At 39.4% G+C, this 16,872-nt stretch overlaps 1 protein-coding gene across 1 annotated transcript in view; it reads right to left on the reverse strand.

The window, feature by feature from the left end:
• The window catches only part of cdk19 (cyclin dependent kinase 19), a 62,694-nt gene that overhangs the window by 23,416 nt on the left and 22,406 nt on the right, over positions 1-16,872 (reverse strand). The window contains exons 3-4 of the mRNA XM_020614078.1: positions 11,777-11,887; positions 10,921-11,061 (exon numbers count right to left, since the gene is read on the reverse strand). Of these exons, the coding sequence (XP_020469734.1) occupies positions 10,921-11,061; positions 11,777-11,887 (252 nt within the window). The remainder of the gene's footprint in view (positions 1-10,920; positions 11,062-11,776; positions 11,888-16,872) is intronic.

Here is a 16,872-nt window from a genome sequence, read left to right on the forward strand (position 1 = left end):
TTTTTTTTAGTTCCAGTTTGGTTTCCACCATCCTCTGAAGAAAATACATGTATGTTGCTCTTTTGCTGCTAAAATGCATCACTATGTTTAGTAGCTAATCATTAATTTTGCCTGCCATTAGGTGCTGGGCAAGTAGCATGCAGTTGTCAGTTGATTGGTTTATTTTTTATTTTATTTATTTATTTATGCATGCTGAAAACAGCTTTCTGCTGTAGAATCCAGGTTGATAAAAGCGCTGAACCAAAATGTAAAGTTACAAGCTGTAAAACCAGTATCTTCAGGTGAAACACTCTGAAAACTTGATAATAATTCTCCTTGGATCTGTAATTATGTTTAAGCCCTGTTATATAAACTGAATTGATCCATGTTAATATTAAAACAATGATTAGTGCAGCTTTAAAGATGAGCAAAAGCAAAACTGGCATTCAGTGTGAATCATGCCTGTAGCCAGCTAGCTAATATAAGTCCAACATTTAGTTTTGTTTGTAGCTCCCACCATTTCCTGAGATAAATATTTGACTATTTAGCTGTTAGAAAGCTTCACTGTGTCCACTATAGTCACCAACTTTGCCTGTGGTTAGGTGCTGTAGGTAGTAGGCTAATTATTGAGTTTTACAGAACATTTTGGCTGATAATGCAGATGAAAAGTGTGTTAAATTTCTGTCGGTTTGCCACTACACGTGAAATCTTTCATATTAAACATAGTTATTTGCTCCATTGTTACAATAAAATAGGGACTAGTTTTAGAATATCGGTGGCCACAGCATAATGCTGTTTATTTGTATTTTTATTAGAAACAGCATGAAGGGGTTTGGTTACAACATTCACCATAGGCATCATAGAGAGTAACATGGAAACACACACACTGGGACTGATGTGTTTTACTTACTGTGCGTCACACCAATCACTAACCACGCTTCCTATATATAATTATTGGTTACAAGTATTGTGTTGTTCATGAAATTACCCAGGGATACCAAACAAATGGATATACTGCTGCACATTTAATAAGAAGGAAAATGTTGCAAGACCCATGTTTTTTAGGATTACAGTTTCTCATGCAATAGGTGCAGTATCAAGTTGTTGTTAAACAGTCTGTCAATTCTCCCAGGGTGGCTGTGCAAACCCTCCGACTAGGCGGACTCAAAGCTGCCTGGCAAACATATCTTGTTGCTATAGAAACAGCACCAATAATGAGGTCTATTATTCACACCCACAACATGACATGCAGCTATCAGCAAACACAAAGACAAGTGTCTCTTAAAAGGCCGGAGCAGTTCAGGATCACAGCCCCTCTTTCAAATTCTAAACATGGCGAACTCACTTAGAATGTCACATATTCATTGTGGCTGGTTATTATTTATTCAATGACCTGAAAGGACTGAGTGAGTGTCAGTGCCTCTTTAAAATGCAAAATGAGCATGCGACATAATAACTGAGGCAGAGAAGCTAATGTTTTAGATGAAAGACATGAAAAACAAATATACAAGTGAAACTGTAAAAGAGGAATCAAATGAAGTGGAAAGCATGGTTCTGTTGCTGCTATGAATTACAGCATGTAAAGATATGTAGTAGTGTTATTCTGATATATGCACCAAACTGTGCTTCACCTCTTCATGAATCCATCCAGTCAAACTAATCAGTTACACTTAGCTGGTTTCATAAATGGATCAGAAGCTGAGGGAAAATAAACACTCTCCATCCCACTACAAACTTGTAAATGCAATCTTTAGGGACGTGGCCTGCTTTTATAAAACCATCTACATCTTTGTCTCAAAAACCAGGCCAAAGCAGCAGCCCGGGCCAGACTTCTACAAAAGAATGAGCATGTTGATAAAAGGGTCGTACTAAAAACCAAATGGTCAACAAAGCTATGAACAACCACAGGTCCCATTAAAGTGTCGAGATAATGAACCCCTATCTGTGCATTGTTACAGAGGTGGTACACTTTGGCTGATGAGCTAATTACTGAAGGTTAAAAATAAAAACAGAAAAATAAAGCCTCAGCATATAAACTTTATATCAGTTATATCTTGATGATCTCTGTGTTACATCAGAGAAGAAAATAAACACATCAGGTTCAGTAAAGTGCAGCACAGCCAGCCAGATGAGTTCACTGGGTCTCACATAAGAACCCCCTGTATGAATAGTTCTTCTTTAAGTGCACTGCAAATTTGAAAAAGCAAATTTATCAACTTCAAAGTTAAAATCAACACTTTCCTAGTGTTTATATGGGACCCACTAAAAAATGTGTTCACATTATTATCACTGTTACAGTGTTAGATAAACACTCGCACAGTTTAAAACTTTAACGCCAAAATGGATAACAAAAACACTAAGTCAGTGTTCAAAGTTCACTCAGAGACACTTATGGAGAAAATGGTCAACACTGCACTGGTTATCCAGTAACACTTGGTGGTGACAAGTTACACTACGCTAGTGTTGCGCATGCTACCGATACCAGGCACATGGTCCACTGGGATTATTGCTATTATATTCCTGGCATCAACCAAGGCTTTGTAGAACATTTGTTGAAATTGTTGCTGAAATCACAGCATCAGTTATACATTTCTATCAGTTTGATATCAATTCACTGATAGCTTAACCTGCATGACACATGCATAATGGTGCCATCCAAAGAATTGACTTTTAAATTACCTCTCCAAGGAGTTAAGATAACACTGCTACAACCTACTCTGTCAAATAACTCCAACACTGAGCAACATTTTACACTGACTGTGTTAAAAATACTCTTTGGGAATTGAAATCATCTCCGAAATGTTTAACTGAAATTTCAACTATCCAATTTTTGCTGTGTGGCATACAAAAAAGAAAACCTGCTTCCTGTACAGATATAAAAGGCTCATTCAGAAATCAGTTAGTGACTGGACGTTTCAGATGAAGGATCTGAGGAAAGGACATCTCATGTTGTTAATAACGTCTTTCCCCAAGTCCCTTGTCCTCATGTTTTCCTCACATCTTTTTCTTGCGTCTTATGAGAGCAGGACTAAGATGCAAGGAAAAGACGCAAGTGAGCGAAATGAAGGTCCTTATTAAAGACATGAGTGCAGTTATGGGAATTAGGATTCACCTTCTGTGTGTAACCTCTCAATCAGGCCGCAGGTGGAGAACACCTCATGAAAGACTGGAATGAGTAAGTGTGCATGTTTCTCAGGTACTGATTGGTCACTGCTCCAAACACGGAAGCTCATGAGCTGGGCCCTCCCTGTCCATCTGGGCTCTCCGCTTCACAGCTACCAGACCTGGTGGCCAGTGTGTGGTGTGTCATTTAGTGCATGTTACAATTTAGAAATGACATCAGATTTAAGCCTGTTAAATGTGATTCTTTTTTGGAATTATGTTAAACAGCAATTTTACTTCACACTAAGCTGTCCATACAAATTAATTTAATAATTATTAATAAATGTTTAAGCATACAGTAATATTCATTGTTCAGTACTTCTCAATTTCATCACTGTAGATAAATAAAAGGGTGTTAATGTATCACTCTAAACATTCTAAATTCACTGATGCTGTAGCTACATTCCATGCAGGTAAAAAAATAACAGTAGTAAGAGTTAGATAAAGATCAGTATAAAGTGTCTGCCCATACAATATCCTCATGAGTCAGTCCCGATAACACCCATATCATCTGCCCTGTGTTGCTGCAGTCTGACAGTGTGGGACAGACAACATCTACCAGCCAGACATACTTTCAATAATGTATATGAATAGTACAGTATAGCCATAAAATAGTGTGGATTTATTGCAAAACCAGATCACCTTCAGTAATCCCCCCTTGACATTGATTGTTGGTACAGTCCACTGAGGTATACTTTTGCACAGCTGCAAAGTCAGCATCTTGACTCAACTAGCCACACAGGGTGATGAGCTCAGCACTAGCTAGAGGCTGTTACATAACCCCTGCTATGGAATCACTATTGAGCCAATAAAAACTTTGAACAAAAATTGGATCTTCTGCTTGAAAATTGAACAAAACTAAATAAACTGAAAATCAATTATCATTTCAAACAAAAAAGCTATAATATTATCCATTTTTCTTTCACTTCTTTTTTCAGTTTCATTGCCACTTTTTCCAGTTTTGCTGCTCGATTTTTCAGTGTTGGTTTTTTCAGTTTCACTTCTGACACAAAGCTCTCCTGTGGGCTGGTGTTACAGGGCTGCCTCCTCATTGATCAGCAGCTTTTCTACTGACAGCCAATAGCCAGGAGGGGCTGACACTGTTTATCTTCCATCTCCGGTCTGGACCTATAAAATACGGTAATCACCCTTTTACTTGCACTAAAAAACTTTATGCGACTGCAAACATACAGGCTGACAGTGTGTATACAGGGTGAATGTAGCAAGTAAATATAGAGAATGTGAAGTTCTCTTTACGTCATGTTGAATTTCAGGTAAATGCTCCATTTTTGAGTGCATCACACTCATTTTCAGTGAAAGACAAGTGGGAAATATTGCAACTTTTTTGTTTGAAATTATTGTAATTGATTTTTAGTTAATTTTGTTTGAAGTCTTTGTTTCCATTCAGTCTTTATTGGCTCAATAGTAATTCCATACCTTGCAGAGGCGTAGGGTGGAAGGACGGTGGTAGAGGCACACCAAGCACCTCTGGAGTGGGTGGGACAGGGAGAAAGGAGTGGAGAAATGGCAGGACAAAGAGGGGACTGGGTGTTTTGTAGTGGTGCAATGTAAAGCACATTCCTGATTCCAATAGCACAAAGATATTACACAGTTACAGTTTGTAACAGCAGAAGTACCAGAGCCAAGAAAGATCTGCTGGTGGGAGCACCTTTCCCAATAGCTGTGCAGATTACATGCTCGTCTGCTAGGAAACACTTGTAGCTTTCTTATAAATTTTCAAAGATGCCTAATGACCTTTAGCAGCAGCATGGTCACAGTGAATACCACTTTGCTTTTCATTTGTTATTAATCACACCCACAGAAAGAACTGAAAAGGAGCTAGGCACCTGCACAAAATTCATAATCTAACCAACAACAAGAGCCAAAAAAAGAATTTGAGTAGTCCTATAGTCACAATGGCAGGAAGCCCTGGCAACGAAAGAGCAAAATAACATAAAATAACTGCCATACATCACTGCAGAGCCAGACTGCATTTGACAATGGAGGATTTCATCCGGCTGCAGTGAAAATAGTTATAAAGGGCAGGAAGTTGGTGCACAGATAAGGGTGGTGTGACCCTTGGGGAGCAAAACAAACACGCAGCTCCTGTGGGAGAATTGATGTTGTTGAACAGGCAAGGGTGGGGGGGTGTGTGATTGGGGGGTTCCCCTCTTATTACTGTGCTCTGATATGTACTTTGGATATGTTCCTGTTCAAATACCACACACATTAATATTAACTATTTGGAAATGTTTCCACATCACAAGAAACTTTTTTTCTTTTCGAGACTTAAGTTTTATATTTTCAAATTCCTATCATTTCCACTCTGTCTGCTTTTTAAAAAATCTAAATTTGCAATAAAACAGGTGGATGTAAACAATAACTGAGCCAGTTAAAAGAGGAGGAAGAAAGAAAGAGACAAAATAAGGTTGAATTCACTTCTTAGATGTCTTTATAGCCACAAACTAAAGCTGCAAACAAATGTAGGTCAAAAGTTGGTTTAAAAAGGTTTTTGGAGTTTTTTATGAGTCTGAAGGCCTGAATAAACCAGTGAGCAATCCGAGGTAAACTTGTGCAACATGACTACAAAGTGTCTGACCTTAAGCATTTACCAGACTCACTTGCTGATGTCAGATTCTAAGACTTATTTGTTTAACTCACCATGTGATAGGGACTGAGAGCAGACAGCACATTTTTAATCAACACATTGTCATTTCAGCTCAATAACAGCCCTGTTGTGACAGCGAAGGAATCAAAAAAGTCCAGAGTTGAGCTCAGTGATTGATAAATCGACACTGCCGAAGCAACAGACAGTTTAGTGCCTGCAGAGATGCCTCGTGGACTGTTCCAAAACACCAGGGAGAGACAGAGTGTGAAAGACCAAGCACGCTCCCCGATCCCTGCAGGTTTACATAATGTAATGCTCACTGACCACATGACCATTAAGGATTGCTGGGTATTACATCAGAATGGACAAACTGATTCAAAGATAGACTGACACCTGAGCTGTGTGCTCGCACAGACTTGTGAATCCAATGTATCCTCTCAGAGATGTTGTCAAACCCCGCAGCCAACAGCTTAGCTAACTTTCACCCACACTGTATAATCTCAGTCATTCTTTCTTTCTTTCATGATCATTATCTGGAAACATCCTCTCTCTGGATCATCTGACCCAAAAGCAGTGATGGCTTGCCATATAATCCCCTGTGTTGTTTGTGTTTATTTATACTCTTCCCTTTACAAGCAAAGGCATAGATTTTCCCTGCTAGGGAGTGACAGATGTAGGGAGAGATAAGAGCAAGAGTCACACATACAGATGGGCTGTGGGAGTTTACAGTGCACAGTCAGATATGAGTCAGAGAGAAAGTAAATTGTTCTTTAGAACGGATTTTTAATCTGACATGCATGTCTTATGTTTTCTAAGAAGCTGCATGGAGTTATATTTATGCTGTTCAAAAACTGCCTTTATGGACTCTTCTGATGCCACAGAATACAAAGTAAGGTAACAGCCTTAAAAACTGCTCATTTTAGCTAAGAAGAACCTTGTTCTTTAAAAATAAATCAGTCATCATTTCCATAAAAGACATCTGGACATTAGTAAATAAATGTAATCTAATGAATGAAACATAGAAACACATGGCCTGTGATATTATTGACCAGACAAGAGCAGACTGTCTGTGAGCTAGCCCTTGTTAAAATTTCAACTAGCTTAGCTAACCAAGACTGTCGTGATTAATGCAACACTTCATTTAAGTGCAACAATTTTAATTTCATTCTTGCCATTATACCTTCATAACTGTGCCTTCAAAATACACAATGAGAAGCCCTGTGTTCTGGCTCCAGCCTGACTCTTAGCTACGGAGAATGAGATCACCCTGTAGTCCAAGCACTGTGGCAAAACAGAGGTGGAGGGAATATTACAAGAACCACTACTGTAGTAAACGGTGTATACAGGAGTCAGACAATATTCAGAATTCAAAATGTTCTGATCCTCAGGCATTACAATCTCACTACTCCAGACAATCAATACCATAATAATACACCACACCAAGACATAACAACACCCACTCATGTCAACATGTCGCTGGTACTTGGAAAGGGTTCATGTGACACATGTGGCAGGACTCAGAGGCCAAGAGAGACAAGGTGTACATTAACAGAACAATTTCTCTTCTACAGGTTTAGAGCAGCCTTTCACAAACTTTGGCTGTGACCCAAAAATGGGTCGCAGACATGTTTATATTGGGTCACTAGTTGGCAGAGTAAAATGCATAACAATACTGTGATATGTGAATTAATTTTCCAAATGATGATGCGTGCTCTTTTTTCTGCACAGGTGGTGGGTCTGTTCAGTTCAGATGCTGTGTGCGAGGCTCTCTCGCTCTCTCTCTCTCCCCCTCTCTTCTCAACCTGATCTCAGGATCTGTCTACCTGACAATTTGTTCTAAGTAATTATTGCAGAGCTGTTCGACCCACCATTGTTTAATCACTCCTAATTAAGTGGCTACTGAGTGAAGTCAGTGCAGACACGATTAAAGCATTCAGAATATTAAAGCTAATGCTAAATGTCTGCAAAAAAAGTGCAAAACTTTCAGTGTAAATGTATGTAAATATACATGAAAATCTGTCTTCTCCTTTTATAAGATAATGAGACTGGGCAGCAAATTTCTTTCTCAGCATATTTCTTATAGAGCACTCATCAGTTTTTTTTTTTTTTTTGCTATAATAACTGATCAGCAGCCCAGCAGCAGAGAAGATGATGTCTGTTAAATCAAATCAAATCAAATCAAACTTATTTATATAGCACTTTAAAAACAACATCTAGTTGACTAAAGTACTTTACATGGCAGAATAAAATCACGATAATTAACTAAAATAAAATAGATTCAGTGCAAAAAAAAGAACAACTCAGACACACAGCTGACACACATTCGATACATTAGATGACCTAACATTAAAAAGGAGACTATTCCACAATTTAGGGGCTGCAACAGTAAAAGCACAATCACCCCAGCGTTTATATCTGGTCCTTTGTGCCAATGCACTAATTCAGTGAGGTAAAATGGAGCCAAACTGTTAAGAGCCTTAAGAACAAAAATCAATAACAAGTCAATTCTAAAACAGACTGGAAACCACTGGAGAGAAGCCAGTACCGGGGTTATATAGTCGAATTTTCTAGTACTTGTCAAAAGACGAGCAGCAGCATTTTGCACCATTTGGAGACAAGTGAGTAAGACCTGTTAACACCATAGTATAGAGCATTGCAATAATGAAGTCTAGAAGTGATAAAAGCATGGATGGCAATCTCAAAATCAGTAAAAGAAAGGAATGACTTGACCTTGCTTAACAGCCTGAGGTGGAAGAAGCTAGATTTCACAACTGAGTTGATTTGCCTGTCAAACCTCAAGTCGCCATCAAACATCACCCCTAGATTTTTTACAGCCGACTTCAGGTGTCGAGCTAAGGGGCCCAAGCCCTGGTTAGAAGCAGTTATGTCTGACAGGTCACCAAATAGCACACACTCTGTTTTATTTTCATTGAGATTTAAAAAGTTAAGCGCCAACCATGATTTCAAGTCTGTCAAACTGTCAAACAATGGCTGTAATGACATCCCTTGTTGCCTTCAATGGTAAATATATCTGAATGTCGTCTGCATAACAGTGAAAGGCCATATTTCCTTAACACAGATCCTAATGGAAGCATGTACAGTGAGAACAAAATGGGACCAAGCACAGATCCCTGGGGGACACCGCAGGAAAGGATTGTTGAAGAGGATGAACAGGTACCAATATTAACAGTAAAACTTCTAATGGTGAGATAAGATCAAAACCAGTTAAGAACAGTACCTTGAATTCCTACACACTGCTCCAAACGAAATAGGAGGATTTCATAATCCACTGTATCAAAGGCAGCAGTGAGATCTAAAAGCACCAATAAAACCAAATCCCTGGCGTCTCTAGCCAACAGGATATCATTACTGATTTTTAATAATGCAGACTCAGTACTATGTTTTGATTTAAAACCAGATTGAAATTTCTCCTCAATGCCATTATCTGTCAAAAAAGACTGGAGTTGGATAAAAACAATCTTCTCCAGAACTTTAGACATAAAAGATCATTTAGAGACTGGTCTAAAATTAGAGAACACTAAAGGGTCAATTTGGCTTTTTGAAAAGAAACTGGACAATCCCTTTTTTAAAAGCATCTGGAACTGAGCCTGTCCTTAAACATAAATTAATAAGAGCCATAAAGCTAGGCCCAACAGATCCAAAAACATCCTTAAACAATCTAGTCGGCAAGCAATCCAAAGAACAGTGAGATGCTTTCATGTTGTGAACTAGTTCAAATAGCATAGGCAAAGATAAAGCCTCAAACTGATCAAAGACAGCAGAATGCAAAGGAATATCAGATGGGTCAGGATTAGCTGAACTGGAGGACTGCCTAATGCTAGTGATTTTATCAGTAAAATATTGAAGAAAACCCTCACAAACTGCTACTGATGCCTCGGGATGAGAAGCAAGGTTACACAGGTTAAATACTGCCTGTACCATGTAAACATTGTACAAAAAAAGAGGGAGAATGGAGGAGGAGGGGGAAGGAACCAGTGCAAATTCTACATTCTACTGAATGTGTGACTGAAGTAAATTAGAGCTCTGTGAATCAGTGCATATGACTAGGTTGGACTACTCTTCAAAAGTTATTTATTGTTGCTTCACAAGTAATAAAATGAATGGCAAGTATGTTGCATAATACACCACACCTGTAGCTGTCTATTTTAAGGTTAGACTATTCATTCGGAATGTAATGACTATAATTTGATGACAGTCCAAATTATATTTGCTTCAAACAAGTTCATTATACGGTGGTGAGCAATTTAACATTACTCTCAGCAACTTCATTATTGCTATGATATACTTTTATAATGAAATAAATACATATCATATACACTGAATTTTAAATTTGAAGATTGTTGTGTTCAAGGTTTGATGTATTTTTGTAAGTTTGGCTCCTCGAGAGAGACCAAATTTCTCTTTTGGTTCTCAAGCTGAAAAAGTATGGGAACTCCTCATCTAGAGCTATAGCCAAGCTAGCTGGCAACCAATCCAACAAACACAATGAACTTCAGTTATTGATGGGAAAACATTTCTCCAATGTTATCCTTTTTAATTCTGATTCATTTTATGTTTAAGTTTGCACACATACTAAAAAAACCTAACTTTAGCATTAGCAGTAGCAGATTAAGAAAGAGCATAGCTAAAGCTAACCAGTAAGTGGCTATTAGGACAATATGATCAAGGGCTAAAATACAGACTATAGAATAACATGGCAGTAAAGTCTATAATATCACAAACAAGTGTCTAAAGGCAGGCCTTTCCTTGAACAGATGTTTTTATTTATTTTTGAGACTGCCCAATTCCCAAAATGTAGATGCAAATTTATATTTTTATGCTAATTCAGACATATCTACCTTAATACATTTAAGATGTTACTCTACAGAATTTATCTACGCCTATAAAGAAGATGTTTATTGGATTTTCTTTTCGTTTCCTGGCTGTTTATTTAGCAATTTTATCTCCCAAGTCTCAGTTTATCTCCATGTTAACATGTGATGTCACTACACGTGGCTATTAGTAGCCAGTGTCTGCTTCTCCTGGGTAACAGTGATTCTGTGACGTTAACAGTGTTGCTTTTGGAAACGGAACCATGATGAAGTGTGTGCTTGAGCTGATGTGCGTCTGTAAAGGGAAAGTGGAGCAGTGAATCTAATATAGCTGCTCACCAGATCCCTGTGGAGCACCCAGTTGGCATGGAGGTAATGGATCCCATCCAGAATCTGATACAGGAGAGACTTCACCATCCCTCTGGGCAGCTGCATGGGCTTCTTGTTGGCCTTGGAGGCACGGTGGAACTTGATGATGTGCTACGAGGCAGAGAAAGGTGTAGACATATCTTCTTAGCTCACACGATGTAGCCACAACTTTGACAAGAAAAGCTTATTCACAGCTTGGTAAATTACATAAACTACAATGCTGTGATTTATTTGTTGCAGTATGTGATTTTGTGTCATTCCCTGCTGGTGGTATAAAAAAGCTTTCCTGAGTTTGAACTACCAGTCTAGGAAACCAACACCAGGAGGCAGAGGAATGTGTTAATTTGCCAGGCACTTTGCCAGTTGGCCGGTTTTACCTGGCTGGCTACTACACAAATTGTTCTGTAAATTAGTATTGACAAATTATTGGCAGAATTTTTTGGCAGATGCTGTCCAGACCTGTCTAGTGGCAAATACACAACCCATGGGCAAAATCTGGTCCTCTAATAATAATATATGAACTCTGTATGAAAGCTTTTACATGTTTCTTCATACATCTACTGCAGATAACACTGTAAGAACAAGACCCATGTAAATGAACAAATATGACCTAACATCTAATTCTGAAGAGGCATACAGTACACATAGAGGTACTGTTTTTAAATAGTGCATGGTGCTGTCATAAAGTCTAATCATCAATAACAAAGGTAATAAGTTGCCCTATTTGACAACAATGGATTTGTTTGTTGGCTTTCTGACACTTTCATTTGTAAGTTAGGAAAGTCACCTGGACTGTTGCAGGCAACAATGGCTCAAACAGACTTACCCAAAGATCATGTTCAGCATAGTCAAAGAGGAGCCAAACTTTTCTGTCACTGTGGGACAAGAACACTTTCTGCAGGGCGATCACATTAGGGTGTTTCAGCTCTCGTAGCAGCTGGAAGACATGGTTAAGGCAAAAACAAAGGTCAAAATTTTTACAAAATGTATGAATTAATTTGATGAAACATAAATAACAAGCATGGACAATTATCTTTGAATTGTTTTTGATATTCTCCTACCATGACTGAATGTGCTTACGCTGAGGTGGGAAGAGAGGCACAGTTGAGACTGTGTGTATGCTAATTGGGCAGCGCAGTGCATTTTGGTGCTCGTTTTGACCCGAAAGAGCAATAACACCTGCTCAAACCACCTCTTATCAAAATCATAATCATAATCAGCTTTATTGGCCAGGTGTGTTGGACACATGAGGAATTTGACTCTGGTACATCGGGTCTTAATGTGTGTATACATATCTCCATGCAAGGGGCAAGTAAGCAGTAAACCAGCGTAAGGCTGTGTAATATAACAAAGCAGTATTAACAAGCAACAAACAGTGCAAACAATGCAAAATAAGCAGTATAGACAGGCAGTAAACAATTCAGACAGACAAAGAAATGCTCATTGTGAAATGGGATAAGTAGAAATAAAATTAGAGTACTTAAAACTAGAGACGTGTACGGATCTGTATAATCTGTATGAAGTATATTTACAGGTATTGCACTGAGGGTTATTGACCAGTCATACTGTTGTGGGTCAAGTGTTCATCAAAGCAATGGCCCAGGGGAAGAAACTGTCCTTGTGCCTGGTTGTCTTGGTGCACAGTTACCTGTGCCTGAGGACACTTTGATAGGTGGACTGGAAAGGTCTTAGATCAAACCACCAACCCTACGGTTCGGGGATGACCCACTCTACCTCCTGAGCCACAGCTGCTCCTTTAAAATATTCTTTATTACTAATTTGGGCCTTTTATTTGCAGTATAGTGCGGTTTCAGTTTAAGTGCACTGTCTCTTGTGACACCCAGGCCATAATTTGAAGAGCAAGGCCATTTGACCTTCAATTTCATACATCTTCAGAAAACACAAAGTTGTTAGCTGTAATCAGACCTGCTGAAACTACAGGAACACCTGGATTAGTTGTCCAAGGTCCCATTTGGGGGTAGGGGGGTGGACTTTATATGGTATATGTGACCTTCTTATTAATATCTGCCTACATTTCTTTGGTTTTAACAATTTTACTTTCCTAAAACAAAAAAAGAGAAAATGACAACAAATGTTCAAGGAACTTTATGGCCAGTTATTTAAAAATATATGGCTATGGAGAACATCTTGTCCCTGGCATGGGCAAGACACACAATGGGCCTGGCTGTAATAATGCCAAGTCAGCAAGAACAATGAGTGACTCTGTTTAAACAACTAGAGTCTTGGAATGAAAACGGACTAAGAGTGTGATCCATCACAAAATGTTAAAAAACAATAAAAAAGAGGTTTTCTGGTAACCTCATAAAACTTCAGTGCAACATCAAAGATGGTGACAGCTGTAGTCTCATGATGTTTAGAACAGTAACTAAACACAAAAGCACATAATTTGGATTGTAGTTGATGTGGGGATGATACATTTTTATCCCAATAACCAATAAATCACCAAGTTACCATCTCAAGTTAGCAAGAGAGCAGAGAAGTCAAAATAATGAACAATTTTCTAAAAGGAACTAACAGATACTTAGAACAACCAAGCTTCTGTCACTTCAGGTGTAGATAGATAGATACTTTATTGTTATCACTGAATTTTGATACATGAATACCACACACCAGAGTAAAACATCACTATGACCACTCTCTGTGAAATGGTGGTTAAATGAGAAAGTGAGTCAAGAATACAAGCGTAGCAGAAATCAAGGAACAGGCTGTTTGTCCTTCTGAGTGAAATAGGTCATGTTTTTGTAAAGAACTCAAAGAGAAAGCGCTCACTGGACAGGCTCCAAGAGTGTGGGGGTATTTCACAGCTAAGATGAAATCTGGCCACAGCTGCTGGCGGAACTCTAAAAAGGCTACTCAAGACCCAAATGTGGATACTGGTACTAAAGTAAACTTCACCAAACCTAAAAAGGAAAAAAGACCAAGGGTCTGCAACAGGGCGCAACGCTAAACTCCTGTCTGAACTCCAGGCACAGGGTGGTTATTCGTGTGTTCAATAGTGTTTTACAATTTTGGTGATCACAAATGCAGTGCACTTTTGTGTGCAGCCAGGCATTACAGGGCACATTGTGGAGGACAGGCAGAATACAATATTAGAGGGAGGAATACATCATGAACAGGTGGAGATAACAGCGACTGATGATGTCACTCATGTGACGCCTGAGGGAAACGTACTGGTAAATAAATAAAAGATATAAAAACATATAAAAATTGAGATTAAAAAAGGACTGGAGTGTGAAAGTCTACTGAAGTGAAAGAAAAACCGCCTGAACTGTGGCAGGAGAATGAACACCTCTGCAACAGGACTGATACATCTGAGTTTCCTCTGTAGACTCCTGTTGACTCCATAGTCTGTGTTGTCCACACCTCTTCATTTGTGATCTCACCCAAACTTTGTGCCTTTTTCTTGTTGTTTGTCATCTTTGGTGCAAACTGAACTGTAAACCATGGATAAATATTAATAGTGCAAGCTGGCTGTAACCGTATTTCTTTTGGTACAAGGATATGAGAGAATTTCTATGATCTTGCAGGTTTTACAGGCTTGTCATGGCCAGAACCTCCAGTTGTTACATACAGTTGTTAAACATGTTGTCCACAGTTAGTACATAAGGTGTGTGCTGCTTCCTGACCCTCTAGATTAGAAATTTATGCAAGTTGGTGGAACCAGTTGTCGAGTGTGGCCTGCCCAGTCTTAGAAGGTTCCAGGTGTTTTGGTCACTGTGGTCTCTCTCATCTGAGCTCAGAGCATTAGTATTGCTGTACAACAGACCCTCAGTAAAAAGTTTCATCCATCTTTAAGCTCATCTCACTGTGTTGGAGTACATGCTGATGACAACCAGTGTATGATGTTGGTACAGACTGACAAAAAACTGACATCAGTGCCTTATAGTTGCAAAGATGACTCATCCTTAGACATTTTTAATGAGGCAAAGCCATTTCTCAATATGCTCCTGCTACAACAGATGAGACGAACATACGACCAATATACCTGAATGAATAACAGTTCTTTATGTAAACTATATTGATTTCAGTGCGGATGAATGGATGGATCAATATCAATACTGATATCAGAAAGTCAAAAGGATTACAACAGGATGTGATAGCAGCTATCGCAGAATGTGGAGTAACCTATGATAATGATTTACTCTAACTTGGTTTTTCAGTATTACAAATATTTAATATTTGACACATCAGTCACTGATTTACAACAGAATTCATTTCCAAGGCTGTACAAGTCATTCAAGTAGTTGCTTGCTGATAAAAAGTAATGCTTCCTTTAAAAAGCTAATGACTCTGAATCACCTTTCCAGAACTATTCAAAACTACACGAAAATCATCAGGACTCCACTGCCCTCTCTGCAGAGCATTTACCACCGCAGGGTGTGTAGGAGAGCTGCCTCCATCCTCAAGGACCCCACCCACCCCTAGCATGGACTGTTCATACCCCTGCCCTCTGGCCAGAGGCTCAGAAGTGTGAAATGCAGGACTTCTAGACTGAAAAACTCTTTCTTTCCCTCTGCCATCAGACTCCTAAACAGCTGACTCAGGATCTACCTCATGTAATTCCATCTGTACTGTTTACATACTCATTTTGCACATGCATAATTGCACACCCACTGCTGAGTATTTACACTCCATGGCTCCCACGTAGCACATATTCTGCATTATATTGTGTTCTTGTTGTATTTTTATTGTGCTTCTTTCACTTGCTGCTTTAAAGTGCCTTAGATTTGTGTTACTGCCTATTTAGATTTGTGTTATTGCTCATCTACTTTATATTTCACTTGTTTTATGTGGCATTCATGTGGACGGCAAAGTAAGAATTTCATTTAGAGGGAAACACGTTTCCTAACTGTGCATATGACAAATAAACACTTTGACCTTTGACCTACACGAGCCAAATGTCCCGCTATGTTTTAGACCCTTCAGTGTCGTAACTCTCTCACATACAGGACTTTGAGTTGTGCTGCCCTGCTGACCAGTCAGATGCAAGCTGAGCTGCGTGCTTAGATCCCATCCTCTCAAGCAACTAGTGCAGTCCAGAATGGCAATATTTGGGCTGTAGATCTTCGTTAGTAATCATCGGCAAATATCTGAATATTTGCTGGTGGGGGGTTAAACATTTAATTCTCCCTTCTCGGCTGAGATTGTGCTGCAGCTAAAAGTACCAATTTGCACATCTAGAAGTGCTTTGAGTTAAAAAAAAAAAAAAAACTATACCAAACAAAAAGTTAATGAAAGTTTTCTGCAGTCCTGATTGTCCACTGAAGTCTGTACTTGTCCTGTTTGGTTGCTGAGCCAAACCAGACAGTGATGGAGGTGCAGAGAACAGACTCGATGATTCTTCTGTAGAACTGTATCAGCAGCTCCTGGGGCAGGTCGACCCTCTTGAGCTTGCGCAGGAAGTACATCCTCTGCTGTGCCTTCTTGATGATGGTCCTGATGTTGGACGTCCACTTCAGGTCCCGGGAGATAGTGGAGCCCAGGAACTTGTAGGACTCTACTGCTGATACAGTGCTGCCAAATATGGTAAGTGGGGGTAAGGTGGGGGGCTCTTCCTGAAGTCCACTGTCATCTCCACTGTTTTGAGCGTGTTCAGCTCCAGGTTGTTGCAGCTACACCACAGGACCAGCTGCTCAACCTCCCATCTGTAGGCTGACTCGTCGCAGTCTCAGATGAGACCAATGACCATTGTATAATCAGCAAACTTTAGGAGCTTGACAGAGGGATCCTTCGAGATGCAGTCGTTAGTGTAAAATGAAAACAGCAGAGGTGAGAGTACACATCCCTGGGGGGCACCTGTGCTTATTATCCGAGTGCTGGATGTTGTTTTCCCCAGCCTCACCTGCTGCTTCCTGTCTGTCAGAAAGCTAGTAATCCAACGACAGGTGAGGGCAGGCACAG

The sequence above is a fragment of the Monopterus albus genome, unplaced genomic scaffold (genome assembly GCF_001952655.1).
Source record: "Monopterus albus unplaced genomic scaffold, M_albus_1.0 scaffold142.1, whole genome shotgun sequence".
Classification (NCBI taxonomy): domain Eukaryota; kingdom Metazoa; phylum Chordata; class Actinopteri; order Synbranchiformes; family Synbranchidae; genus Monopterus; species Monopterus albus.